This window comes from Ursus arctos, unplaced genomic scaffold, assembly GCF_023065955.2.
Source record: "Ursus arctos isolate Adak ecotype North America unplaced genomic scaffold, UrsArc2.0 scaffold_12, whole genome shotgun sequence".
NCBI classification, from domain to species: Eukaryota; Metazoa; Chordata; class Mammalia; order Carnivora; family Ursidae; genus Ursus; species Ursus arctos.
Genome location: NW_026622786.1, coordinates 10,024,541 through 10,051,409, shown reverse-complemented (window position 1 = coordinate 10,051,409; position 26,869 = coordinate 10,024,541). Strand labels below are relative to the sequence as shown.

Genomic DNA, 26,869 nt, shown 5'->3' with positions numbered 1-26,869 from the left:
CACGGTGAAGGAGGCCATATTGGCGTTGGTGCCAATCTTTGAGGGGATGCTGGTGGGCTGTCCTCACCAGGCCAAAGCCCAAAACAAACATCAGATCTGGAGTCCCCCAGGCAGGAGGGCCTGGCAGAGCTGGCTTTGGTCCATGCTAACTGGGAGAAGGGCCTCTGGCGGGGATGGGCTTTGAAGAAGCTGCTACCTCCACCCCTTTGGCCTCCCCTTGCCACTCCTGTGCTGTGTGAGGAAGACAATCTGACTGCCCCTGTCCTGCCCAGAGTGGGTGGGGTGAGGCTGGCGGAAGCCTTCTCGCAGGGTCTCGCCTCTTCTGCTTCTGACTGAACTCTGCAGCCCCACCTCGAGGCAGGGCCTCCATTCCTCATGAAATAAGGGTTTGAAAAGAGAATGTTAAGGTTCTTTGTAGCTCTGCTCGGACTGGAGAAGAGAAGAGAAAGTGCCTTGGTGGCCTCTCCTGGGGGACCAAAGACACCCCCCTCCCCCGGCCCTCAGCAATTACCCAAGGACTCAAGGGCCCTCTCCCAGACGGACACACCTCTCAGAGAGGCCAGGACTCAAGCTCAGGCCAGGTGGCCAGTCACAGGAGGGGCACTCCTGCGCTGGCGGTGCTGGAGGCAGCACCCAGCAGCCCTCAGCCCTCACGGGGCACAGCGGGCAACCTGGGGTAGGCATGCAGGCCGCTCCTGAGTGTGCCTTCAGCATTTGTGTGAGGGGCTGTCTCTTCCCAAGAAACAATGTCAGGGAGATCTTCACAGGAGAGAAGGGCAACAGAGCGCAAGTAGCAAGCCACAGAAATACCCCGAGCCTGATGAGCCCTGACGGCGGGAGCTGTGTTCTCCCCCTGCCAGGCTCCGTCCAGTAGCCGAAGGGCCGCCACGGGCCTGCTTGCCCACTGCGTCTGGTAGGCCGCTTCCCGGCACAGGAAGGAAGAAAGACGGGCAGGCGGCAGGGCAGTGGGGACGGGGCCGTGCAGCCCGGGAGGGGAAGGCACTGGGCCAGCGGGCGCTCCTGGGCCAGGTCTGGCGGGAGGTGGAGGTAACTGCATTATGGGAAAGCCTGGAAGGTTAATATGAAACCAGCCGACGCTGAAAGAGAACAATTAAGAAGGTTAAGGGCCTTCATATTAGATTAATGGCTGCCGGAGGATAAAGTTCACAGCTTCCAGGAAAGCAGTCTGACTCAGAGAAATCTTTTTAGTTGGCGGCTCTCGGTCTGGTTTTGTTGATGTTTGGTTTTTTTTTTTCTTCCCGGTAATTGTGAGAAAAGTACTGTTCACTCACAGACGCTTCATTCTCTCCTCCCCTCCCCCGGCGTCCCCTCCCCTGTGCTTCTCTCTCTCTCTTTGGAAATGTCTAATTGTCTCCAGGTCCTGGAGTGAAGTTTAGGGTCCCACCTGTTCAGCAAGCCTCACCTCATACTTGTTTCTGCTGCGAGGGCTCTCCCTCTGGGATCTGTGGGGCTCTGTAAGAACACTTCCCTCCATGTTGGCTGTGTTCTGGGGATAATATTTCAGGGCACCAAGTGGTTTCACAGACCAGAGCGCAGCCCAGCAGAGAGGTTCAGAGACACTGAAGAGTTAACCCAAGCATGGGTTGGGTGGCTGAGGAGGCTGGGGCTGACTGGGTTCGGTCTGTGGAAGAGCCCTCAGGGAGCCGGTGTGGTCTAAAGCTCTCCAGATGCCCTGGGGCCGGCCCCGGGCACAGGGAAGAAAGTCAGGGCAAGTCATAGACCCCTCCCCGTGTTCTTTGGTCATTTGTGTGACTTCCTATCTCCCATCCCAGCCAGGGAGTCCCTTGGGGCAGATACTTTGTTTTACTCATCTTTACAATCCCTACAGAGGGCTGGCCATGGTCTGTACATGGGAGCTGAGTTCATTTTCAAAATCTCTCCCCTTTCTGGGCCCTGAAGCCTGTCCAGTTTTCAAGTTGGCATGTTCAGAGGCCCGGATAATGGAAACCGGGCAGGCTCTCACGGAATCAGGTCCGGGCCTCAAACAACCTGGCAAGCTGGGTCACAAGAGCACAGAGCCGAGAGCCGGAAGGGCCCCCGGAGACCTTCCAGTCCAGTGGATTTCAAACTGTGCTCTGAGGCACCCTGGGGTTCCAGAGTGGGACCTCAGAGACCACAGAGAGGGAGGAACAGAAGCCCAAGGGGAGGGACTTCCTGCCTCCACCAGGGCAGCTCCCCCCACTTTTACAGAGCTGTATTACTAACAAAGAGGAGCAGAGTACGTCGCCCCCAGATCCGCCACCTCAGCATATTGTTTTAATTAAAGGCACCTAAGAAACAGCTGATTGCAAGAAAGACGCCTTGAGGCTTTTTGTGCTCCTGAAAGGGGGAGATGAAGGAAGGCAGACATCCTTAGCTCCAGGGACGGGGAATTTGGAGCCAAGAAGGCCGCATGAGCAAACCTGTTGTCTCTTCCCCACTTACTACCCGCGGCCCAAACCCTTGTCAAGTCTTCAAAATGTATTGTTTCTTTGTCTAAAGGGTATCAGAGCTCCCCGCTCTGGTCACTACATCGGGTCCTCGTTCTCTTATGAAGGCTTTCGTGCCCCTGTAAAAGTTCAGCACGACGTGTGTGCTTTTCTCCTATCGACCTGCCTTTGTGAGTTTAATTTTCAGCCCCAGCCAGGGACTCCAGGAGGGTCAAGGAAAACGTTCTCCCCTGCACAACCGCAGTAGCCTAACCGGTTTCCCAGCTCCCACCCATGCCAACCCCTGGGGCCCAGCCCCCGTCTACTTTCCATCCAGCATCCAGAGTGAGTATTTCAAAACAGAAGGCTGGTCAGGTTGCTCTGCTGCTCGAGGGCCTACGTGGGGCTTCTGTTTCACCCGCTAATAATCCGAGGCCCTCACCATGGTCAACAAATCCCCACGTGCCCTCGGCCAGCGGCCCCTGCCCCTCTCCTGCCAAACCCGCCTCCAGTCATGCTGGCCTTCTTCGCACCCCTGACCGTACCAGGCAGGGTCCTGCCATGCTCCCGCTCCTTCTGCCTGAAGCACTCTTCCCCAGATACCCACCAAGTAGCTTCCCCGTTTCCTGGCTTCCTAGCCCCATGTCAAAACTGGTGCCCTGTTCCATCAGCTTCTAGCCCCTTCCCCTGCTCTACTGACTAGAATAGAAGCTCCAAGAGGGTGGGGACCCCGCTTGCTCCTATAATAACCCCAGCACCAAGACCAGCACCAGGCAGGTCCTAGGTGCTCAGTTAAGTAATTGTTTCCTGGATGAATCGGGTGCTTTTCAGCCTAAAACCGTTCTGTACGTTTCTATTTTGTACGTGTCTACATTTTCCATATGTTCTGCAGTAACTATCATATTTAGTCAGAAAAAGCAATACAAAAAGACAGAGGCCTTTTTCCAGGCCCATCTTTGGGAGACCCAGGGCTGACTTAAAATTGTTATAGGGTCGCAGGGTGCTTGTCCCACAGAGTCAAAGAGTGAATCTCACGGACAAGGTGAGAGCAGAAGGCAAAGAAGAAGCTCTCTAGAGGGAGAGGGGTCCCGAATGGGTCTTCTTGAACTGATGGGGAAGCCTTGAGTCTCTGGTGCCGTCTTGATCTGCGTGCAGACTATTGATAACACCCTTAATGACTTAATTCTTTGAGGTTTGGCCATTTTCTATGATACACTGTAGTCGCCCCCCCCCCCCCAAATATCCCTAACATCCCAGGCCAGGTGGTCTGTTTCCTTATCTCTTGTTCACTCTGGCTTAGCGCTTCTGCCTGCCAGGAATAGTCTCAGAGCCCAGTCAGGGGCCCCCTATCTTTCCCTGCCTACACCTTAACCCTTTCCTGTTCAAAATGACTTCAGCCTTCCCCCCACCCAGGGTCTGAGTGGCACCAGGTCCATCCTGAGCTCCTTGGAGCCATAACAATGCTGAGAAGAGCCACCAGTTTCCTGTTGGGAGACAAGAGGATTCGGTGGGGGCCAAGCAGCCTGTTTACCTAACAGCATCTTGGGGTCAGTGAGAGGAAGGTGGGAGGTGGGGGAGAGAAGTAAAACAGACCCATAACAACTCTGCCACCTCCCCTGTTCTCCCTGCCCAGGGCACCAACACAGCTCCTGCCAAGGGTCCAGGCTTCCAGGCCTTCCCCGTAGGAGATGCCATGATTTCACGGGCACAGCGTGCTTTCCTCAGCCAGGTTTTCTCTCCCTTTTCTTTGCACACTGTTTCTCTGGGCCGGGTGGCTGCTGCCTCCGCTCATCTGTGTGACTGAATCCAGAACAAAGAAGAAGCGTCATGGTTCCAGGGCTGGTCTCTGTGTCCGAGCCCCTGGCTCCCTAGGATGGGGATCCCAGGACTCAGTGCCCGTGTTTGGAACCACCTTGTACCCTGGAAACAGTTCAGGACATGAAAGCTCTTTGCCCTTGACTATTGGTTCCTTTTCGGATGGAATGCTTTCTGCTCCTCTTTGAAATGGCCATCTGAAAAGAGAACTGGGAAGCCACGTGGCCCCACTGCCCTGCAGCCTCATGAGAGTGATGGCCCCAGGGGCCACCCGTTTCCTGGTTGTGCTGTCGTGATTTACCAGCCAGGTCACCCCACGCCCAGGGACCAGCTGCTGTCTCGTGGGCTGAGGCGCGCCCGACGTGCTCAAGAGCAGGGGTCAGCCAACTTCTATAAACGGCCGGGTGACACATGACCCTACATAGTCTTCATGGGCCACAAACGGTCTGGCCTCTGTCATCTCTTCTCTGTTGGTTTCTTAGGACCCTTTGGAAATACAAAAACCATTCTTAGCTCACAAGCCTCACAAAAACAGGCTGTAAGAGTGGGCAAAGTACAGCCCATGGGCCCAATCCAGCCCACTGTCTGTGTTTGCAAAATGAGGTTTTATTGAAAGTCAGCCGTGCTAGCTTGTTTATGACTGTGTGTGGCTACTTTCTGGCTACACCAGCAGAATGGAGTAGCTACAACGGGGACTGTAAAGCCAGCAGAGCCTGAAATACTTACTCTGTGGCCTTCTACAGGAAACATTTGCCAAGTCCTGCCCTCTGGTAACAATGTAGATGACTCATACATCTTTCCGTTTTTAAAGCGTTTCATGTGCACTCCTCTTTAATATTTGAAACAATTTTTTGAGATTACTATTAGGCCCATTTCACAGACAAGGACACTGGGGACCAGAAAGGGTATTAGCCATGGTCATGGGGCTAAGAAGTGGCAGGACCAGATCTCTGACCTCTCAGCTGGGATTTTTGACCAGATAAACCTACTCTGAAGCCTGGGATTGTCCTTATTCGGCTCCATTGGGGAAGGAGGCAGCAGGTCCCTCGGTGTCAGCGTCTGAGAGAGACTGGGCGTGGGAAGCCACCTAGCTGACCTATAGACCAACTCCTATGATTGTGCTGAGATCCTCGTGTGCAGAGTATCTCCAAGGGCTTTCTGCGCACAGGGAAGACTACTTTGACAGACTGCGTGGCTGGCAGGAGAGCTGTCCTTTAAAATCCAAGCTTGACTCCTGTAAACATTTAACAGGTAGTCACATCCCCGTGAAGGGCACGGCAATCCTTCCACAGGGGGCTGGGACTGGCTTTGCCAGGCGCTGAGGCCCAGGGTAGCCGTTTCCCCTCAAGCCGGGGATGGGGATGCCATCAGTTGTAGGAGAGAGATCCCTAGTGGACATGGGTGGTATTGCAGCCGCCTGGAGACACTCCGGCACGCGGCTGGGGCCCCCAGTTCACCTCTTAGGCTGGGAGTGTAAGTCACTGGTATAGTCCTTGAGCAACTGCCCCAGGACAAGCAGGTAAATGAGAGCTGTCCTCCTCGAAATCCTCCCTGAGGGGCGTTGGGACAGTATACCTGTTTAACAATGCTGCCATTTCCCCAACTGTGTCAGGAGCACTTCCTTTGGGCTGCCTTGATGGCCTTTCCTGCACTTTTAGTCTTTTTTTTTTTTAATTTATTTATTTAATTTTTTAAAATGATTTTTTATTATATTATGTTAGTCACCATACAGTACATCCCCGGTTTCCGATGTAAGGCTCGATGATTCATTAGTTGTGTATAACACCCAGTGCACCATGCAATACGTGCCCTCCTTACTACCCATCACCTGCACTTTTAGTCTTATCTGTGGGGCACATCCGACTCCTGAGAATAGCTGGCCTTTGTGAAGCTTTGTTTTAGCTTCTTTCAGTCCAGCTTTGCTCCAGGACCTGTTTTGCGTGTCCTACGATATTGTTAGTTTTGTTTGTTGCTATTGTTTGTGGGGTTTTTATTTGAATTGAATACCAAAATCATAAACTAGAATTCCCAGCCTTTCTGGAAAAGTCAGACCACATTTGTTCTGAGATCTTGTGCAGCAGCCAACAGTTGAAGCTGAAGAATTGTTACCCTCTTTGGACAGGCAAGGGTTCTCAGTTTGACGCCGTCCCCACCATCCCCTATCGTCCCTTACTTCCTGCCGTGCTGTTGAGTACATTGCCTTCCCGGTCCCTATAGAAGCTTCACAGCTACATCCCACATACGAACGATTGCCGCCATAATAGCTGCTGCCACGGGACCAGACACCATGCTGCACGTGGTCATACATTCTCTCATCTAACCCAGGGGAGTAGGTGTCATTGTTCCCAACTCATAATGCAGCCACTGGGATTCACCATCCCTAAGCGATCTGCCTGTGGTCGGACAGCGAGTATCTACCCCGTGCAATTAACCGCTGTAACCAGGTAGGCAGGAGAGCTGGCTTGGATTCCCTAAGATAGTAGAAAGTTAGGTTGCATAGACAGAAAATGTCTTTCCGAGCCACATACTTGAACTGAGTTTCGGTTATGGACACATGCATTTCTCCTCGTCAGGTAACAGGCTCCTCCCATTGGTTTAGAGGGCACCATGGGCTCAGCAAAGGCTCCGAACAATCCCAAGGTTTTTCTCTTTTTCTACCCATAATATATTCAGGAATGGCTAGCCATGATCCTGATTATGAAGTGGCCAAGATATCTTTGGTCTTTGGTGTGGAAGACACTGGAATATTCTCTTCCTTCCTTAGGACCCCTGTCTTGACCCCCTTCTGGTGCCACGTGCCCAGTGCCCTGAGCTCCCCGAAAGGGGCCCAGGGACCCCACTGTGACACAGCATCTGGGCCTAAACTCTGAGACATCACTTCACTTTCCAGATTTTCTGATCCCCTTTTGTGTGTCAAAATATCCTCCATCAAAACGTCTTCTGCCGTGTCCCAAATTGTCAAGCTCTTGTTAAGTGACTGCTAAATTAATCTGAGAAATGGATGGGGAGACAAGGTGCTGATATGGACTAGCTAAATTAATCTGAGAAATGGATGGGGAGACAAGGTGCTGATAGACTCATTCACTCTTCCAACACCCACCTGGGGGTATCCATCCCCTTCTTTTAAAACCATCTCAGGGCTCATAGGAGACTGAAGCCCAAATCCTTACCACGCCAGCCCTCCTCCCCACCCAGCATTGCCACTGGCCTTCCAATTCCTCCCACACCTCTGTCCCCTCCAGCTACTGGGTCTGTACAACTGACCTCGTCCTCTGCCTGGAAATCTCTTCCACCCCATGGTGGCCAGTGACTTCGCCTCTTGGTCCTTCAATCTCTGTTCAATGACAGCTGCATCCAAAAGCATCCCCCGACCTCTCCGTCTAGGTCATGGTCAGACTCCAGCACCACGAAGCCCTCCTCAGGGGCAGAATTCTGCGTTTATTTATTTAACGAACACATCTGTGCCCGCATCAGAGGATGGGTTCCATGATGCCATCGTAGTGGGACTTTACCTGTATCCCTAGTGCCTACAGGTCCAACTTGTATTTGTTGAGTTTATAGCCAGGGGGAAGAGGAAAGGGAGGAATTTTTTGCTGGAATTTTAGTTGAATCTAAAATGAGTAAATTTAGTGAGAACCTAAAAGACTTGCCCAAGGATGCAGCCGAAAATTAGACCCCAGTTCCCAAGACACATTTTCTTTGCACTCTGTCATTCTTGCCTCTGGGGCTTCTGCGGGCCTCCTGGGGCTGTGATGAGTAATCGCGCCCTGGAAATCATGATGGCTTTGGAGGCCTGCCCAGTCTGGCTCCCGACACAGATGGTGCAGTAGAATCAGCTTGTGGGAGGGTCACTTTGCCACGTGCAGGGGCAGAGGGGGGCTGTGAGCACCAGGGCAGACCTCTGGGGCACAGAAAGACATCTCCCGCTTGGCGCCACCCCAGCAGGGCCCCTGGGGCGCTAGGCGTGGTCGTAGCAGGAGCATGAGAGGAGGCTAATCCCTAGAAGAAAAGGGGTCATCTACTGTGCCCTTACCGTGGGCAAAACGCTTTAGGGACTCTATTTGGTGATTCTGACATGAGACCTGCCGGAAACATATTATTCTCCCCATTTGCAGATGATGAAACAGGTCCAGAGACTGAGCCGCCAGAATTCTTCCACAGGTAGTCCGGGGAAGAATGGGTTTTTATTTTTTTTATTTTTTTAAAAAGATTTTATTTATTTATTCGACAGAGATAGAGACAAGCAGGAGGAGTGGGAGAGGCAGAAGCAGGCTCATAGCGGAGGAGCCTGATGTGGGGCTCGATCCCATAACGCCGGGATCACGCCCTGAGCCAAAGGCAGACGCCCAACCGCTGTGCCACCCAGGTGCCGCAAGAATGGGTTTTTAAACCTGATGTGCCTGTCAGGTTTCTAAGCAAATTCTTTTCCACCATGCAGCACGGCCTTGGATAAAGAAGAGAATGCGCAAGACTTCATAAAAGTACAGGATGTAAGGACTCAGTGTATGAAGAATAAGGAGAGGGCCGGAGGGCGCAGGAGCGAGCCTCCTGGTGGAAGGCTCAGTAGGGGGTTGCTGGCCCTGGGAGCGGGAGAGCCCGGGACCCGAGGAGGAAGAGCTGGCTGGTGCCGAGACCTGCAGAATGCAGGGCGCCTGGCAGGCTCAGTCGGCTGAGCATCTGCCTTCAGCTCGGGTCATGATCAGGGTCCTAGGTTGGGGCTGCGTCGGGCTCCCTGCTCTGCAGGAGTCTGCTTGGCCCTCTGCCGCTCCTCCCCACTTGTACTCTCTCACTCTCTCTTTCAAATACATAAATAACGTCTTGAAGAAGGAGGAGGAGGAGGAGAAGAAGGAGAAGAATGCAGCAGGGCTGTGACAGAGGAGCGAAGGAGAGGGGCCTGGATGGAGGAGGCCTCCATTGTATGCATGGAGCTCCATGCTTTGTCCTATTTCCTCAGGCCACACCCTTCCTTCCTCTCTGCTATTTTTAGCAAAAAGGAATTTTAATTTCCACCTTATATGGAAACATTCATTCAATGGTCCTAGATCTGGAAGAAGAAAATGCAGTCCAGGGGACCAGTCGTCTAGTCCAGGAAAATGCAGTGAAATGACCCTGTCCTTACTGGGTGTCTCAGATGCCTACTTCGGAGAAAGGGGCCCAGAGGGGAGAGGGGAGGCATTGAGCTTCCCACGGAGGGAGGGGCTCTCCAAGGGGCACGGCTGGCACGCAGCAGCCCTCTCCTGGGCGACTTTGGGCACCTGATGTTCCCAATTCATTCTTCACTCCCCCCCGCCCCCCCTGGAGGGAAAGGCAGGGTAGAATGGTCTTGGATGCTTCTCCAACCTGGGCCTAGGGGTGCGGGCAGAGCGAGACAAGAAAAAGGACCTGGTGCTCAGGAGCCATCCAAGAGGTAATTCAACAGCAGACTCATTGACCGATAGGAGACTGTTTGAAGCTGACCTCATCCGCATGGATTTTGTACCTTGAGATTTTCTTGTCACTCACAAGAAAAATCACTGTAGATTTGAGTTGACTGTGCGTGTTGTCTCTGATAAAGGGCACAGATCTTGATGTCAGGCAAGGGTTCAAAGGGTAAGGCCTCAAGTAGACGGCTCACCCCCTCTGAGCACCGGAGGCCTCATCTGTAAAAGAAGGATCACAGAGCACAACTCACGGGGTTCGAGGAGTTTCCACAGAGAGAATACAGAGCACAGATCCTGGCAGGACTCCTACAAATCATCCATCCTCCCACTGGGTTCGGGAATGACCAAAGTGCAGGACGGAGTTAGCTGAGAACTGAAATCCGTCCAGCATTTTTCCAGCACCAAACACGCATCTTCGTCTTTCACGCACGGGTGGGGCTCTGCCGCTGTGCAGAGGGAGAACGGAAGCCTAGACAGTGGCCTCCCCTCATAAATGGATGACCTGAGATTTGAACCTCTATCCGCTGGATCCCACCCCAAATCGTCTTTTCCCAGATTCCCTGGTGCCGCAATCTGCTGGGAGGGGGTTCAGCTTGGGGGTTGCTCAGGGAAGCCCCACTGTTTCTCCAAGTCACATTTAACCTCCCCTTGTTCTCGGAACACCCTTCATTCTGGCCCCAATGGAACCGGCCTCACCAGCCACCTGGGACAAGGGTATCTCTCGGCTGCTTCCTCGGGCCAGTCAAGGCGTTTCTAGCGTTACCACCCAACGCATGGCAAACAGTGCTCTTTCTTTGGTGCCTCAGTGCTTCCCAAGGGGTTCGCTTACCCGCTGTGAGGTGGGAGGGGGGTTATTTTTGTCCTGATGCTGCAGCTGGGAATAGGTGCGGGGAACTCCCTGGCTCGCGGTGGGGAAGGGGGGCAGGGGGCCCACAGGAGCTTGGGCCCAGTGCTCGTTGCACCTGCTGGTGCATCCCCTCACAGGCTGGCACCAGCGTGACTCCTCCAGCCACTCGGCCATTTGTCCCAGGGGTTCTTGTCACCCAGAAGCCAAGGCGTGGGGAGGGCTGAGTGGCAAAGCACCTGGAAACTCAGCAGTAACAAGGCTGTTCGTTCTCTCCAGGGACTGAGACAGGAAGCTCCTTGAATATGCACTTCCTCCAACTGGTTGTGACATGGACTTCACTGTGATTGCAGCCGAGGATGTGGTGTGATGTCAGGGCGCGTGAGTCACTTCATCCACTGGGGGCTTACATCCGGGGTGTGCGCTCTTGCACCCACCAGCCCTCCTTGCCCCAGCGCAGGGCCCCTGATCGTCTACGGAGCCGAAACCTGCCACCACAGGCCCCTCTGACCACACCGGTTTCTCAAGAAACCAACCACCCAACCCAGGCTGCAGCATTTCTAACTTGTCTCCGCTTGGTCTGTAACCCCTTCTCGGGCCCAGCATGGAACCCTGGTCTGGGCCCAAGCCCCCTGATGGCAGCTTTGTCCACACCCCTCAAGCCAGTCATCTCCCAGCTAAGAGCTTGGGGCAGGCAGACCTGGGTCCCGGTCCCGGTTCTACCCCTTTATGAGCAATGCAGGCCTAACCACGTTACGAAACTTCCGTGAGCCTCTGTTTGTCCATCTGTATCATGGGGATACTACTACTATCTACCTGCTAGCGAAGGGTGGGGTGCAGCAGGCAATGCCCTTAGCACAGCCACTGGCACGTGGCAAAGGTTCAGTGAATGACGTGAGTGTGTGTGTGTGCGAGCACGCGCATGTGAATGTGTATATCCCTCTTGAGTCTTGACTCCCTCGCTGTATGTTTTTGCCATCTACCATTTCGAGCACCACGGGGCTACATCATTTCTACCTTTTCAAAAGTCCTGGCTTCTTATTTCATCCTTCCTCTTGCTTTATGGCTTTCTAACCTCTTTTCCCACACCCGTTTCCTAGCCCTTTGTGGCTTTCATGTCTCCTGCTCATTTCAGATGGTCTGCAATAGCAACGTATCAGTATTTACAACATTTTCAGTCCTGTCTAACGGGACGGGGAGTGGAAGCTGGTGGACTAGCTGCAGAATTAACTGAAGCAATGAAGGATTTTTTTTTAAAAGGAAGGAAACCTTACGAAGGATGCAAATAGGCAAGTCACAGAAGAGCAAGTCCCGATGATCAAACAACAGAAAAAGCTTTCTGACTCTAGCAATCAGGGAAAGTAAATGTAAGCAGCAATGAGATACTTCTTTGCCTCTATCAGAGTGACCTAGATTTTAAGACTGAGGCTGCCTCTTGCTGGGGGGGACCTGCGGGAAAAGGTTACTTTAATCATTGCTCTCGGGTGGCACAGCGATCTTTGGGAAGCCATCTGGCAACATCTACTAAAAATGAAAATTAAGAATACCTATATCTGTTCCACTTCTGGGAACCGACCCCACGGAAATAAAAAGACAGTTGACCCTGGAACGACATGGGTTGAACTGCATGGGTCCACTTAGATGCAATTTTTTCCCCATAAACACAGTACAGTACTGTAAATGTATTTTCTCTTCCGTATGATTTTCTTAATAATGTTTTCTTTTCTCTGGCTCCCTTCATTGTCAGAGTACACGGTATAATGCATATGACGTACGAAGTGTGTGCTAATTGACTATGTTATCAACAAGGCTTCTGGTCAACGGTAGGCTACTTAGTAAAATTTTTGGTAAGTCAAAAATTATACATGGATTTTGGGCAGCGTGGGGGTCAGTGGCCCAACCCCTGTGTTGTTCAAGGGTCAACTGTCAGAATGTACGACTCCATGCACAAGGATGTATAATAAATTGTTTCTTATGGTGGAAAACAAAACCTAGAAACAAAGCAAAAGTCCTTCGGCAGGGGGGAGGGTGAATATATTAGGACATGTGAGGAAATATTCTGCAGCCATTATAAAGAACATTTGGACCTATAACCGGTGATTCATAGGGATTACCATGAGTAATCGGTGAGAAAAGTGAAGTGCAGGAAATTGTACATAAAATTATCCCACTTCTAAGAAGAAATATGACGCCGTTCTCCACCGTCTGGCCCCATTGTGTATGTGAGCCAGCATGCAGGAGCATGGAGGAAACATGGTGGAAACCAGCCCCAGCTGTCATCCTGGTTTTGGAGGTGGATGGGAGAAAGTGAGGGAGCACCCCATCAGAAGAAAAAGAAAGAAAAAAAGAAAAGGACTGTGTCAAAATTAAAACGATATATATATAACATAATCCCATTTCTCCCTTAATGTAAAAGCATGTATGTGGGTATATGTGAGAAGAAAATGTAAATTCCATATACATATCTTGAACATGTTTGTTAACCCAAAACATACACATGAACATTCCTTCACCAGTAGTTTGACGTAGAGTCAAGGCCTTTGCATTGAGAATATGTCTATTTTTTGGAGTTCTGCCCTCCCTGCCCTTGTACAAAAATCACACCCTTGATGCCTTGTCTACAAGGCAGAGCGGAGCACGAACTTAGCCACTTGAAAACAAGTTGAGTACGGGAACCTTTTAGACACCATGCTTTGCCTCCGATCTTCCCCGTTGCCTTGCCTACATCCAATTCAACAATAACCTTATTTTAGGATCTCTCCTTTATTAAGTCTCTCCAAACTGTCAACCTGGTTCTTAGAGAAACAATAACTCTCTCTTTCACACCCACATTTCCCCAGTTTATGTGACATTCACTGAAGCACTCCAGCATAAAACAGGCTCGGGAACAAACACATCTCGCTGCAGGTGACATTCAGGTCAACAGGTAGACACAGCGTCTGCGGCATCAGGGGGCCACGGCACCCTCTGGCCTGCGCATTCAGTGTGCCTGCCGGGAGGGAAGGGCAGCCGTCGTTTTGCGGGGAGAGCGCATGGGGTCACCCAGCCGGGCGAGTCCGTCAGGAGACGCAGAACGTCACGTGTGTCAGTTGGAAAGTGGGGGGCTGCCCTGTTGGGACATCTCCCGCTCTCTGTGTGACGCAGTCAGGTATTCGGTGGTTGAAATATCGGGGGTTGGGAGTGAGTGTGGGAGTCAGACTAGGAGGGTCCCACCCCTTACCATACATTTTGTTGATACGGCAAGAAGTTGGGGGTAAGTGGCTCGACTGGGGGGGCGGGCAGCCCGCAGGTTTGCAATCATGTCTTGGGATGGGTGATACAGCGTTGGGACAGGACTCTGGCCCAGCTTCACAACTCCCAACTTGCTAGGTAACTTTGGACATGTCATTTTAGGTCACTACACCTGTTCCCCTCTCGGCAAAATGCGGCGACACCGTCTCACTCACAGAGTTTTCCTGAGGCTCAAATGAGATGGGTCTTCATAGAAGTTGTTACCACCAGGAGAGGACCGGCCAGGTTGCTTCCAGATGTGAACATTTGTGGCAACAGGATGGGAGGGGGCATTCCATCCCTTCCACAGGCAGCAAGGTTTACAGCAAAGAACTTGCTCTTGGGGCAGAGGGACAGGGTCTGGGGACACTTTCACCAGGAGCTCACTGCTCGTCTTCGGGAAGGTCACTTTGTCTCTCTCAGCATCCACCTGTCACCTGGAAATGGAGGACAAGAGTGGGAAGATCACACTTTCCTTGAGCAGCAATGGTCAGGATCACAGGGAGCTTCTGAGTCCAAAGGCTTCTGGAACACAGGAAAGGCTCGGCAGATGTTGCTCTTGTGGACGTGATTCTTTTTTTTTTTTTTTTTTAAGATTATTTATTTATTTATTTGACAGAGATAGAGACAGCCAGTGAGAGAAGGAACACAAGCAGGGGGAGTGGGAGAGGAAGAAGCAGGCTCATAGCAGAGGAGCCTGATGTGGGGCTTGATCCCATAACGCCGGGATCACGCCCTGAGCCGAAGGCAGATGGTCAACCGCTGTGCCACCCAGGGGCCCCTCAACTTATTTCTGACTCTGAGCTCTCATTTCTCTCTGTTGGTGGAAAACTTAAACCCCAGCCTTTCTCGGGGAATGCCCCCACTGTGGCATTGTGGACTGTGACTTCACGTTGTAAGGGATGTCGGGGTGGAGGATACTTGCCGCTGATTTCCCAGCCACACAGGCTGGGGCTGGCTGTTCTTTGTCCTGTCCACCTGTCCTGTGGCTCTCTATTGCTTCTGGGGCATATTTAGAGCACACAATTGTCTCCATGGCTTGGGGCACAGAGCCAAGAAAAAAATGGGTGCAAGACAATAGGGAAGCATAGAGTCCATGATGAAACGGGAAACGGAGAGTGGTGCGCATCTAAAGATGTCAAAGTTAAAAAAAAAATTAACACTGTGAAGGCTACACAAAGCACACCCATGGGCCGACTCTTTCCTACTCTGTGGACACCGTGGGCCCTCGCTCTCTTACAGCGTTACCTCCACCTCTTCTGACACTCCCCCCAGTTCCCTGTTTTATTCTTCTCTTAGCCCTTAATACTGTACTTCCCTTATTTATCCTGTTTCATGTCTGTCTTACCCACTAGAATGCAGGTCCCTGAAGGCAGACTTTCATCTGTCTTGTTTACTGTTATGTCCCAAGCGTCCAGAACAGTGCCTGGCACATAGTAGGCACTCAGTTAACGTGTTGGATGGATGGAGGGATAGATGAGTGGATGGATGGAGGGATGGATGGTTCGATGGATGGATGGACGGATGAATGACTTCATTGTTGAATGAATGAATTGGTTTTCTTTCTTCTCCTCCTATGATACTTCTGCTATCAGAAGATTCTCAGCTGGGCTGGGACTAGGGTGAGGCCAGTGAGACCCTCAGCTAGGGTGAAAAATTTAAGGGGGTACCAAAAGAACTCAGTAATCAAGATAAATAATATTTAATGCCATATTTTTAAGATTCAAAATTAATGCAAAAAATCTGTGAAGAACGAAATCTCGGCATTTTAAATAAACACATGAGCTGAAGGGCTTTGCAGTGAGCTAAAGTCAGTTGGAAAATTCAGATCATCCCCTGGTCAAGAGACATTCCCCACCCCCACCCCCCCACCCCCGGGGAACAGCAGGGGTGATAACATTTGTAATTCCTGTGGGTGAGGCAAACCTGAGTGCTTGGGCCGGGCTGGTGTTGGTCTCCGAGGCCTGGCCAGGGTCGCATAGCACCATGGGGTACAACCAGCCCCAGGGGCGGGCCTCAGTAGCTGTCATCAGCCCACCTGGTCAAGAGAAATTCTTAAACGTGGCAATGTTATCCACTGAAAATAAGATAAGCAAAGAAATAGACTTTGAATCCTTACTAATGAGTTTTTCGTTAAAGCCAGGAAAGTACCATTCTAATAGACACTATTTTAGGATATAAATAAAATATTTAAACTCAAAATACTGGTGAGTTTTAATATACCTATTTCTCTCTCTCTCTCTTTTTTTTTTTTAGTTACTGTAATGTACTAGAAAAATCTTGCTCGTTAAAACATACAGATGTGTATACAGGGGCATGCATTTTTTTTCTTTTGCTCCGGTCTCCAAATGAGTTGGCCAGGAGAGGTGTGCTGATTAAGGGGTTTCATGAGTCATCTTTAAACAGGCCTCTAACTGTCCTGGCCTGAACTGCTTACCTCTGAAGGAGTGAAGGGGGGCGGATTTCAAGAGGTTGGTGAGGGAAGCGGTCTTGATTGGGGTGCTTTTCAATGATTCCCAAATCAACACACATAGGTCCACTACTTTATTTTTGTTTTGTTTTGTTTCTTGTTTGTTTTTTTCTTTTAAAAAAAACTCTTTATTTAAATTCAATTTACTTAACATATAGTGTATTATTAGTTTCAGGTAGAATTCGGTGATTCATCAGTTGCATACAACACCCAGTGCTCATTATATCACGTGCCCTCCTTAATGCCCATCCCCCAGTTACCCCATTCCGCCCACCCACCTCCCCTCCAGCAGCCCTCAGTTTGTTTCCTAGGATTAAGAGTCTCTTACGGTTTGCTTCCCTCTCAGTTTTCATCGTACTTCATTTTTCCTTCTCTTGCCCTATGTTCATCTATTTTGTTTCTTAAATTCCATATGTGAGTGAAATCATATGATATTTGTCTTTTTCTGACGTATTTCACTTAGCATAATACCCTCTAGTTCCATCCACATCGTTGCAAATGGCAAGATATATATACATCTTCTTTACCCATTCATCAGTCAATGGACATCTGGGCTCTTTCCATATTTGGGCTATTGTGGACATTGCTGCTCTAAACATTGGGGTGCATGTGCCCCTTGAAATCACTATGCTTGCATCCTTTGGGTAAATACCTAGTAGTGCAATTGCTGGATCGTAGAGTGGTTCTATTTTTAACTTTTTCAGGAAGCTCCATACTGTTTTCCAGAGCGGCTGCACCAGTTTGCATTCCCCCCAACAGTGCAAGAGGGTTCCCCTTTCTCCGCATCCTGGCCAACACCTGTCGTTTCTTGACTTGTTAATTTTAGCCATTCTGACCGGTGTGAGGTGGTATCTCATGGTTTTGATTTGTATTTCCCTGATCAGAAGCCTATTACTTTAATCAATAGTTTTCTTTCTGCATGAAAAACTCTTGAAAAATAAATCTTGAAGAAGAAAGAGAGATCAAGAAGAGGAAGAGGCTGGAGAGAGAGGAAGGACTTTAAGTCCCTAGACGTCAGATATTAACATAGGCTGCCCAGGGAACCCACACATCTGCTTGCTTCACTCTCACTTCCGCCATCCCCGGCCACTCCCGCTCTGACCACACAGGCCCTGGCTGGGCTGCCGGGCTGCCGCCAGGCCTCTCACTGCATGGCCCAGTGGCCAGGGCTGTGCTTCCTCGGGCTGGTGTACACACACTCCTGACGTTTTAGCTGAGGGGCAGGGGTTTAAAACTGAGGGTTTCAGAGGTCTCCTCACTATCTGGGGAAGAGAACCACATGCCTCTAGCTTCTCTCAGCAGAGCTTGGTGGTGGAGAGCCCTCTGGGCCTGCACTGCCTGGGTTGGACTCCTGATTCTTCAACTTGTGACCGGCTGACCTTGGACAGGTGCCTGTGGGTTTCCTCATGCGTGACTCAGAGAAAGCAATAGCACCTGCCTGTCCCTTAGGGGAGGGCTCCCAGAGGCCTCGGGGAGAAGCACCAGGCATGCAGAGACAAGGCCGAGGGCGGGGGGGGGGGGGGTTGTCCCACTGGCTCTGCAGGGGGACAGCCCGGAAGGGGGAGCAGGACTGGGAATGGGAATGCAGGAGACGAGGGATGAGCAGGGGATGCGGACGCGGGGCAGAGCACGGCTGAGGGCGGCCGGGAGGAGACACACAGCGGGATGATCTGTCTCAAGATTCCTTGTTTTTTCTTATTTTAAGATTTAAAATATTAGAGAGAGAGAGAGAAAGCATGAGCAGGGTAGGGGTGGGGTCGTGGGCAGAGGGAGAAGCAGACTCCCCAATGAACAAGGACCCTGACACGGGGCTTGATTTCAGGCTCCTGAGATCACCACCTGAGCCGAAGGCAGATGCGTAACTGACCAAGCCACCCAGGCGCCCCTGTCTCAAGATTCTAAGTTGAACTCTAATTTGTGACACTTTCATAGACTCACTGGCTGGTGTTGGAGGCTAAATGATTGTTCTTTGCTCTGACTTCCAAATAGAAGTTTGCTCTGTCCTCCTCCGGTAATTCTCAGCCCCAGGCAGAGTGGGGAAAACTGTAGTCAGGGTCCTGCGATTAGGGAAGTCGCCCACATAGCCCCTCAGCCTCCAGGGCTGAGCCAGGGTTTGAAGCAGCTGATGGGGAAGGCCGGCTCCCGGGAGAGGGGGCCCCCAACCTTCCCAGGGCCAGCCCTCCTCTAATTGCTTAGTTCTTTTTGTTATAATTAACGGTTTTATTAGGACATAATTCACACACAGTACAAGCCACTCACTTCGTGTACAATTTAATGGTTTTAGTCCGATAGTTATACAATTACTACAATATTAGAACATTGTCATCACCCAAAAAAAGAAACCATGCCCTCATTAGCAGTCACTCCTTGCCCTGACCCCACATCCTCCTCCCAGCCCTGGGCCACTAGGAATCCACTTTTTAGCTCTATGTGCCTATTCTGGACATTGTGTACGGATGGAATTATACGGTACGTGGTCTCTTTGGATTGGCTTCTTCCGCTGAGCACGTTTTCAAGGCACACCCATGCTGTAGCACGTATCAGACCCTCATCACTTCTTTTTTTTTTTTTAAGTAGACTCCACACCCAGCAGGGAGTCCAGCGTGGGGCTTGAACTCATGACCCCTAGGTCAAAACCTGAGCTGCAATCAAGAGTCGGACACTTGCTTGACCGACTGAGCCACCGATTACTTTCTACACTGACTGCTATCCCATTGTCTGCATGGACCACATTTACCTTTTCATCGGTTGAAGGACGTATGGATTATTCTTACTATGGGGCTATTATGAATAATGATCTATGAACATTCATACACAAGTTTGTGTGTGGACATGTTTTTATTTCTCTGGGGTATAAACCAAGGAGTGGAACAGCTGCATTGTAAGGTTATAATTCCTTCTTTGTATATACTTCCATTTTAGGACTTGGGACACTGGCCACAAGTGCTCACTGGTCTGCACGTCCTGTCACAATACAAGCTTTCCTCTCGCACACCCCGGAGAACCAGGCACCTCCAAAGCACTAAATACGTCGAAGGTGCTCCAGTGAGTCAAAGGCTGCTTACAGACATGGCAAGATGAGGCCGGAGAGCTGCCCACCAGGTCCTACAGTGGGGCGGCGGGGGGGGCGGTGTCCTACAGCAGGGCGGTGCCTGGTAACATTGATGAGCCATGGGGGTGACAGCCTGATTGAAGTGGGTTCAAGAAAGGAGCAGAGAAGTCAGAAAAAAGGAAGTACAGATCGTTTCTTTTGAGAAACTTTCCATTAAAGATAGTGGAAAAATGAGACAAGATGGGGAAGTGAATCAAGAGGATTTTGGTTTTTTGAAGCTATGGGATAGGACAGTCTGTTTGTATGGTGCCGCAGAAAGGCGAATGCTGATGATGTGGGAGAGAGGTAGACAAGGAGGGATCTCCTTACGTAGATGAGGGCAGGTGGGATCCCACACAGAAGCAAGCTACAGATGGAACACTTTGTCCTAAGACTCACATGTTGAGACCCTAACCCCCGTGTGACTCTATTTGGAGACAGGACTGTAAGGAGGCGACAAAGGTTACGTGAAGTCATGAGGGTAGAAACCTGCTCTGATAGAGCTGGTGCCCTCAGAAGAGGAGAAGACACCAGGGCTCTTCCCCAGCCACGCGAGGATACAGTGAGAAGGCAGCTGCCTGCAAACCAGGAAGAGAGCCCTCATCAGGAGCCCAACCAGCCAGCACCTTGACCTTGGACTTTCCAGCCTCTAGAACTTGAGAAATACATTTCTGGTTTTTAAGTCACTGAAGGTCAGGTGGCTCCAGCGACTAAGACAAGGGGGGAGACTGGCATCAGGAGGAGCAAGGAGGGTTCATGCACAGTCACAGGAGGGGAGGCAAAGGACATGGCTGCCAATGCAGCTGGCTGTGTAGACATGTGGCAGGAGGTGCTGGTGGATGCTTCTGTTTCATTGACAGAGGAAGTGAAGCGAGCAGCCGAGCATGAGGACGCAGGGCTGCAGGTCTAGAAAGAGATGAGGAGACAGTGAGCAGACCAGGGCAATGCTGCGAGGCCATCTGAGAGCCACTTGGAGCCACCTGGGGGTCTGCAGTCACTAAGACAACACTACTCAGCCCAGGGGGGTCTTTGCCTACAGGGGTGCTCAGCAGCTTGGGTGTGGGGAGGGGTCCAGCAGAGGTGACTCTGCCCACAGTTGGGATCTGGCCAAATGAGGAGGATGAATGGGAGGGTGAAAGAGTGAAGGCAGCAGAGTGGCTCCATGATGAACATGGAGACCCAGCATGGCTCCGGGGACAGGAAGTACAGCAGCTGCGGGCCAGTGGGGGCCAGTGGGGGCACTGGCTTGCAGGACCTGGTGGGGCTGTGGGGTGTGTGGAGTCGGGCCCTCAGGAGGAAAGTGGAGCAGGGACACTTGTAACCGGGACTCTGAGGGACTGTGGGCATTGGGTGATGGAAGGTCAGGGGCAGGACCAGGGCGGTGGCTGCTGGGAAGGGACGGGGGCAAGATGCTTGGGGCAGACCATGCCGGGGCACTGAAGCTGGGGGTTCTGAAAGCACACTCAGATTCTGAAGGGAGGAGCATTAGGAAAGGGTGATCTGGACCTAGCGCTAACATCTTCACAAGCTGAGGAACAAAAGATAACTAGAAAAGGGGATGTCTGGTGGGGGTGATCTGCCGGTTTGCCCTCGGAACTGAGGACAGAGGCGCGGGCTGGAAGCAGACAGGAGCCAGGAGGACGCCGGCCCTCCCTCTTACCCAGCGTCCAAGGGGCGCAGGAGAAGAAGCAGCCGGCCCTCGAGAGGACCTCAGGAAGCAGCATCCTCGGGGAGAGTCAGGTTCCGGTGAGAAGAGAAAGGTGGAAGGAACATTCATAGCAGAGAATATTAGGAATTTTGCTGTTGATGGAGGCATCAGAAAGGGCCTTACAGAGCATCTAGAGACGACGGTCTGGAAGACAGAGGATGGTCTGGGAGTCCCAGGCTCCCCACAGGGCCTGGAATACAGGGTTTCACATGATGAGCCAGACACACACTTTGGTAGGAAGCTTTGCTGCCCCGAGGTGGGAGGACCAGGGAGAAGTAGGGGGTCTTCCCAGGAGTACTCAGGGCTTCCAGGCCCCTGCCTCATTCTTGCTGATAGTTGTGAGGGGTCCAGAGAGAGCTGTCTCATGGGGCTCCTTTCAGCACACTTTGCCTTGGTGTGAAAAAGCAGTATTTCCTCTTTCAGGCTGCAGACTCTCACGTGACAGGAGCTCTAGGGGCAGTGTGGGCTCAGGAGCTAAGGGCCTGGGATGCTGGTACAGACGAGGGCGACCGGAGGGACAGCAGGGCCGTCCACTTCCTCATTCAGCAGAGGCTGCTGCCCCACACTGGTATCGGACTTAACAGTTTTTAAGAGTTCTCTGCCGTTTCCCTGCCCATGTGACAGCTAACAACGGACACCGAGTGAGTGAAGAGACCTTCCCGAGACAAGTCTCCCTGCGTGTGGGTGGCGGTGGTCTGGTCTTAGCAAAATAAGCGGAAGACCCGAGTGTTCTCGCCTCCCGTCAAGAGCCACGGACCCAGCACGCGGAACGTATCTTGTCCACCTCCCCCCTCACTCCACTGCCAGTCCTGCAATGAATTCTTTTCCCTCTAAAACAAAAGAGAACAGGTGGATAGATTTTAGTAAAAAGCCTTCACCTCCTGAGGTATGTGACTCAGAATATTCTTCTGATTTAAGAGGAAAAAAAAAAGCCAAATCACCTATCACTTCGGTATATATTTATATATTTACAACTTTCTTTGTGACAGAAAGTCTGTAGTAAAAAACTGAAAGGTGGAAGTCATCTTCAGTATCTAGTCATAGCCCAGAGGAAGGGTGGGACAGATACTGGTGCAGGTTGTTTGTTGATGTTTCTTCCAAAAAAGAACCTTCTGATGGAGGATGACTTCACGTTAGAATTCCAAACCAGTGTCCAAGATGACGTACTACTTCAATGGTAAATTAAATGGCTTTTATCCCATTATTAAATAACTTAGTCACTATATATGTGATGTCATCTTGTAGTACCAGTCAACTGGGGCTATAAAAAAAAGATCTCGTGTTAGTAACTTATAAAATGCAGACCCGGTTACCCTCCTATTCTAATGTGAGTAGCCCTTTTACAATAAACCCATCAAAGCCAAGGGCCCGGGGGAGCAGAGATGGAGGGAGACTGGCCTTGAGCCCTCCTGGGATGGTGGCTGGAGGCCCCCAGGAAGTACCGCCTTCAGTGGTAGGCACTCGTTAACAGCCCCGTTTCCTCAAGCCAACTCAGTCTTTGAGTGTCACCGAAATCCCCAAAGAAAAAAGCTGAGACCTTAAGAACCCTGAGCGGAGCTGTCGCTCCCTCCGGCAGTTATCTGCACCTTGCCACATGCGTCTCCTGGGGTCCGTTTCCACCCCTCCTCAGCTTCTCTTCCTGGTGAGTCATCCCTGCAGTGATGACGGGACCAACCCGGGGTTAGCTCGGAGGAAATGAGCCCGGGCACAAAGCTGCGGAATTGCCTAGACACGCCCCTTCAAACAGGTCCCAGTTCTTGCCTCGTGCCTTCCCTACAGTCTGTACTTCACAGGTCAGACCAGATCCTCCAGGCGCGGCCCAGACCACACCAGGGTCCCCAAAATATGTGTACTTGTTGGTGACCAGAGATCATAAAGAGCGTTGGAGTCACAAGGGTTAGCTAAAAGGGAGCAAATGAGCTCTCCTTATTAAGAATCTGACAGGCGCCTGGGTGGCTCAGCCAGTTGGGGGTCTGCCTTTGGCCCAGGTCATGGTCCCAGAGTCCTGGGATCGAGCCCCCTGTCGGGCTCCCTGCTCAGCAGGGAGCCTGCTTCTCTCACTCTGCCTCTCCCTCTGCTTGCGCTCTCTCTCAAACAAATAAATAAAATCTTAAAAAAAAAATCTAACAGAATGTGAAAATGGGTGCTGTGAAGTTTTGAGGGAGATGAAGTGGGAGATGCTTCTCAAACGTGTCCCGGCAGGCACAGCACTCCTCAGAGCAGCTCTGCAGGGGCAAGGCTTGGTGCCCTGCTGCTCCCCACCTCCCCCCACCCCCAGCCTCTCCTCACCCACGCCCACATCGCTGCATGTCCTGCCAACGAATCGGGCCTGTCTCTCCAGCTCCCCTTCAGGCCGAGACACCGCCTCCAGCCTGCAAATCTGTCTTCCCAGAAAAACAGGGCTCTCTGCTCCCTTTTTAACTTGGTCGACTTTGTGACCTGTTTTCCAGGCATTTACACAAAAACGGAGACTATGAGCACTCCCAGAAATTGTCAACACTGAACTATGCAGGTGAAAAGTGTGATACTATGTCCGTTTTTCTCTCAGTGATCTGAAATCTACTTGGTTGTCCTTGGATATTTTCTAATTGGGTCTAGCTCTTTCAGACACTGTCCTCACAGAAACGTGATAATTTGGCCTTTGTTCCTCGTTATGCTTGTCCCCGCGCCCACTACTCTTCCAACCCTTCCCCCTCCACCATATATATAACTCTTGAATAACTGAGTTTAAGGAAGTCCCCCTGCAGCCACAGTGGGCTCTTTAAATTTAAAAATTGTTATTAAATAGGTAGTAAATACACAAAGTACAAAATCTGGATGGTAAAAAAAAAATACATCAAGAAATGTGAACTCCCACACCCAGCCCCAAGCTACCCAGGTTTCTGCCCAGGATGTCACTCTCAGATGTCACCTCTACCTTTCTAGACTTATCCCAAAGCACTGCTTTTTGTGCTTTTTAGAACTCTCCTGCTCAAGAACCTACAATGGCTCCCTATTCCCATATCGCTCCATCTTAATGCCCCTGACTTCACTCTTTTGCCACTTGCTCAGCCTGATGCTAAGTAGGCCAATCTCTCTGTCCAATAAACCACGAGGGTTTAGTTCCCCTCCATGTCTCTGCCTCTGCCACTTCTCCCGGCTGGAATGCCTTTTCCACTCTGCCTCTGCCTGCTTTGAACATCTAGCTCACATCCTGCCCCCTCAGAGTCTTCATGCTCACCCCGGCCTCTTCGCCTTGCCTTCGCTGGCTGCCCAGCCCCGACCATCCCCACCACACACTCCGGCCCATGACCCCGTGCCTCAGCCCTTCTGCTGATGTACTTGTCCTCTCTCTCCCGTGTGCCCACGAGCTGCCCGAGGGTGGGAGCCCTGACAGTGTCAGGCTTCCCCGGGTCCATGATGTCACGCCATCGGCTAACACAGTGCCTGACCTCACTGCAGTAATCTCCGGTAGTGTGCCGAGTGAAGAGAGCCGCCGGTGGAGGCAGGAGCTCCGGGAGAGTCCCTTGCCTCTCCCAGCGGCCCTGGCTCACGGCATCCCCTGAACGGTGTCGGCAGTCAGGTTCTGATGGCCACCCCTCTGCTGTAACCAGGTGGGTCTCTGTAGAGAAGCCCCTGGAATCTCGCCCTCCCCTGGCACTCATACTTACTGCCGCACATCTGTAATACCCACCTCTGAGCACAGCCCCTTGTCCTCTTCCTCTCCCTGCTTCCCTGCTGGCACACCTCTTCCTCACCCCACCTGCCATTGCTCACTTCCTCTCCAACCCTCTCTGCATGGCCTCCTGGCCCATCAGCCCTCACAGGCTCGCTGTGAGGCTCACAGAAATGCCCTGGGCCTCCTGCCACAGCCAACTTCCCTGGTAACCTGGGCGTGTCCCAGCCGGCAGCTGGGGAGAAAGGGAAGCTCTGAGCCCATGGGCCCCAGGCACGCAGGTGCTCACTGCTGCTCAGTGGCCCTTCCTCATTCCCACTCCAACCATGACCCTGTGGCTTTCTGGAAAACCAGCAACTCACTCAACAAAGCCAAAGGTCTTGACCACCTGCCCTCCTCCTTAGCTTCTCCTCACCTTGAATACGCAGCCCCCTCCCTGAGCGTCTCTAGCAGGGGGCCACCCTGGCTCTCCTCCCCAGCTTGCTCCACCCGGGCTCCTCACCTCGGCTCATCACCTGAGGGCCTTGGGCTTGGCTTTCCTGGTGACCTCAGACGCTCAGGGCATCAGTTACTATCCTGAAGAAGATGTGCCCCCATCTGCAGCTCCAGCTGCAGCCCCTAAAGCCACTTCTGCAATTATGTGCCGGACCTCATGACCCAAGTAACGTGCCCAGACCCCAAACTCAGCCTCAGACTCGGCTTCCCCACCCAGAGCCCCGCCTGACTCTTCCACTAGGCCTGGCAGTTCCGCCGTCTTCTGGGCACCCAGCATCGGAATTCCTGCCACTTCTGGCTTCTTTCCTGAATAATAATAAGACTATTCATAACCAGAATAGCACAATAACATTTATTAAGCTCCATTCTGAGCCACTGTTCGAAGCATTTTATTTTCATTAACATGTTTGTATATGTTGCTATTGCTATGCAATTATTACCACACCATTACTCTGATTTCTCTACTCTTATTATGCCCATTTTCCACAGAAGACAACTGAGGCACAAAGAGTTGAAGTGACTTGTCTGAGGCCCATGAGAGATGAGCTGGCAGGGAACCCCCCACCCCCGCCCTGGGGAGCCTGCCCTCTCAGCTGGAATGTTCGTCAATATGACCGCCACACCTCCTGTACCTAGCCCTCCACGGCGGCTCTGCCACGACGACCACCATGATTCAGGCCCTCTCTGCGCGGCTGCACTGTTTCATTTGTCCACCAACCAGAGTCTCCAGCTCCAGCCTCTTGCCTATTAATTCCTCCTGTGCTTTGTCTAATGCATAGCTCTGCTCAGATATCCTCAGTGGTTTCCCAGAAAAAAATGACACAGACCTCTTGGCAACTCCCTCTCGGTATCTTGGCTTGGCCCAGCCTGCCAGGCCAGCCCCAGCTCCCTCTATCCACCGACATCTGGTGCCCGAAGGAGGATGACTCTTAACTCCCTATCTTGCCCTTTATAGCCCTGAGCCTGTACTCTTCCTATCACCTGCTAACGCCCAGCTCCTGGGCCCCTGCCTCCTGACTGCCAAGGACCTGGCGGGGCACCGGGGTCCCTCTGGAGCCTCCTTATGGCAGTTTAGTCAGCATTGCTGCCCTTAACTGTGTCTGGATCCTAGCTTTTGTTTGTGATACTGGCCCAGCCCTGACCCTGGCTCCCGAAGTGAACCCAATCCTTGGTCCAATTCTCCTGGGATGGGAGAAGGAGGCTAACGGTATAACCCTCGGAGTCTGAAGACCCTGATTTGAATCCCAGCTCGACTACTTCTTAGCAATGGAACCTGACTTCTCATAGCCACTCTCTCTAAGCAAGTGGTAATGCCACCCCCGTGTGAGGCCTGTTGTGAGGGTGTGAGGAGGTGATACACGGAAAGTGCCGAGCCCAGCGCTGATGTCACTTATTACCATTCAAGACAAGTGACAGATACACAGAACGTGGTCCCCAGGGAAGAGGTGCTCTACATCAGGGCTGTTCTGGTGCTGCTTACACGATACATAATTTATCCACCGCACCGTCCGCAGGGTACTTACTCGGTCCTCTCTGTTTTTCTTCCACCTTTCAGACAAGCTACAAATGAAGAAATTTGCAACTCAGTTAAAGGACTGAAAAGCAAAGCTGAAATCTGCAGTTACCGCCTGCCTGATGAAGACCTGATTCTGGAACATTCTAAACCACAGCC

General features: G+C 51.7%; 1 protein-coding gene across 6 annotated transcripts in view; it reads right to left on the bottom strand.

Moving 5' to 3' along the window:
* Nucleotides 1–13,255: 13,255 nt before the first annotated feature.
* Nucleotides 13,256–26,869, bottom strand: part of CD58 (CD58 molecule) — a 47,651-nt gene continuing 34,037 nt past the window's right edge. Inside the window, exons 5-8 of one of the 6 annotated variants that reach the window (XR_008958736.1) lie at nucleotides 26,721–26,757; nucleotides 22,585–22,700; nucleotides 21,000–22,308; nucleotides 18,504–20,245 (exon numbers count right to left, since the gene is read on the bottom strand). Coding sequence is in view for 3 of the 6 variants with exons in the window: in XM_026483667.4 (XP_026339452.2) it covers nucleotides 22,586–22,700; nucleotides 26,721–26,757 (152 nt within the window). In the remaining 3 variants the exon portion in view is untranslated. Of the gene's footprint in view, nucleotides 14,216–18,503; nucleotides 22,309–22,584; nucleotides 22,701–26,594; nucleotides 26,758–26,869 lie in introns of those variants that run through there. The other 5 variants (XR_008958737.1, XM_026483667.4, XM_057310344.1 and 2 more) reach the window with 5 other exon arrangements.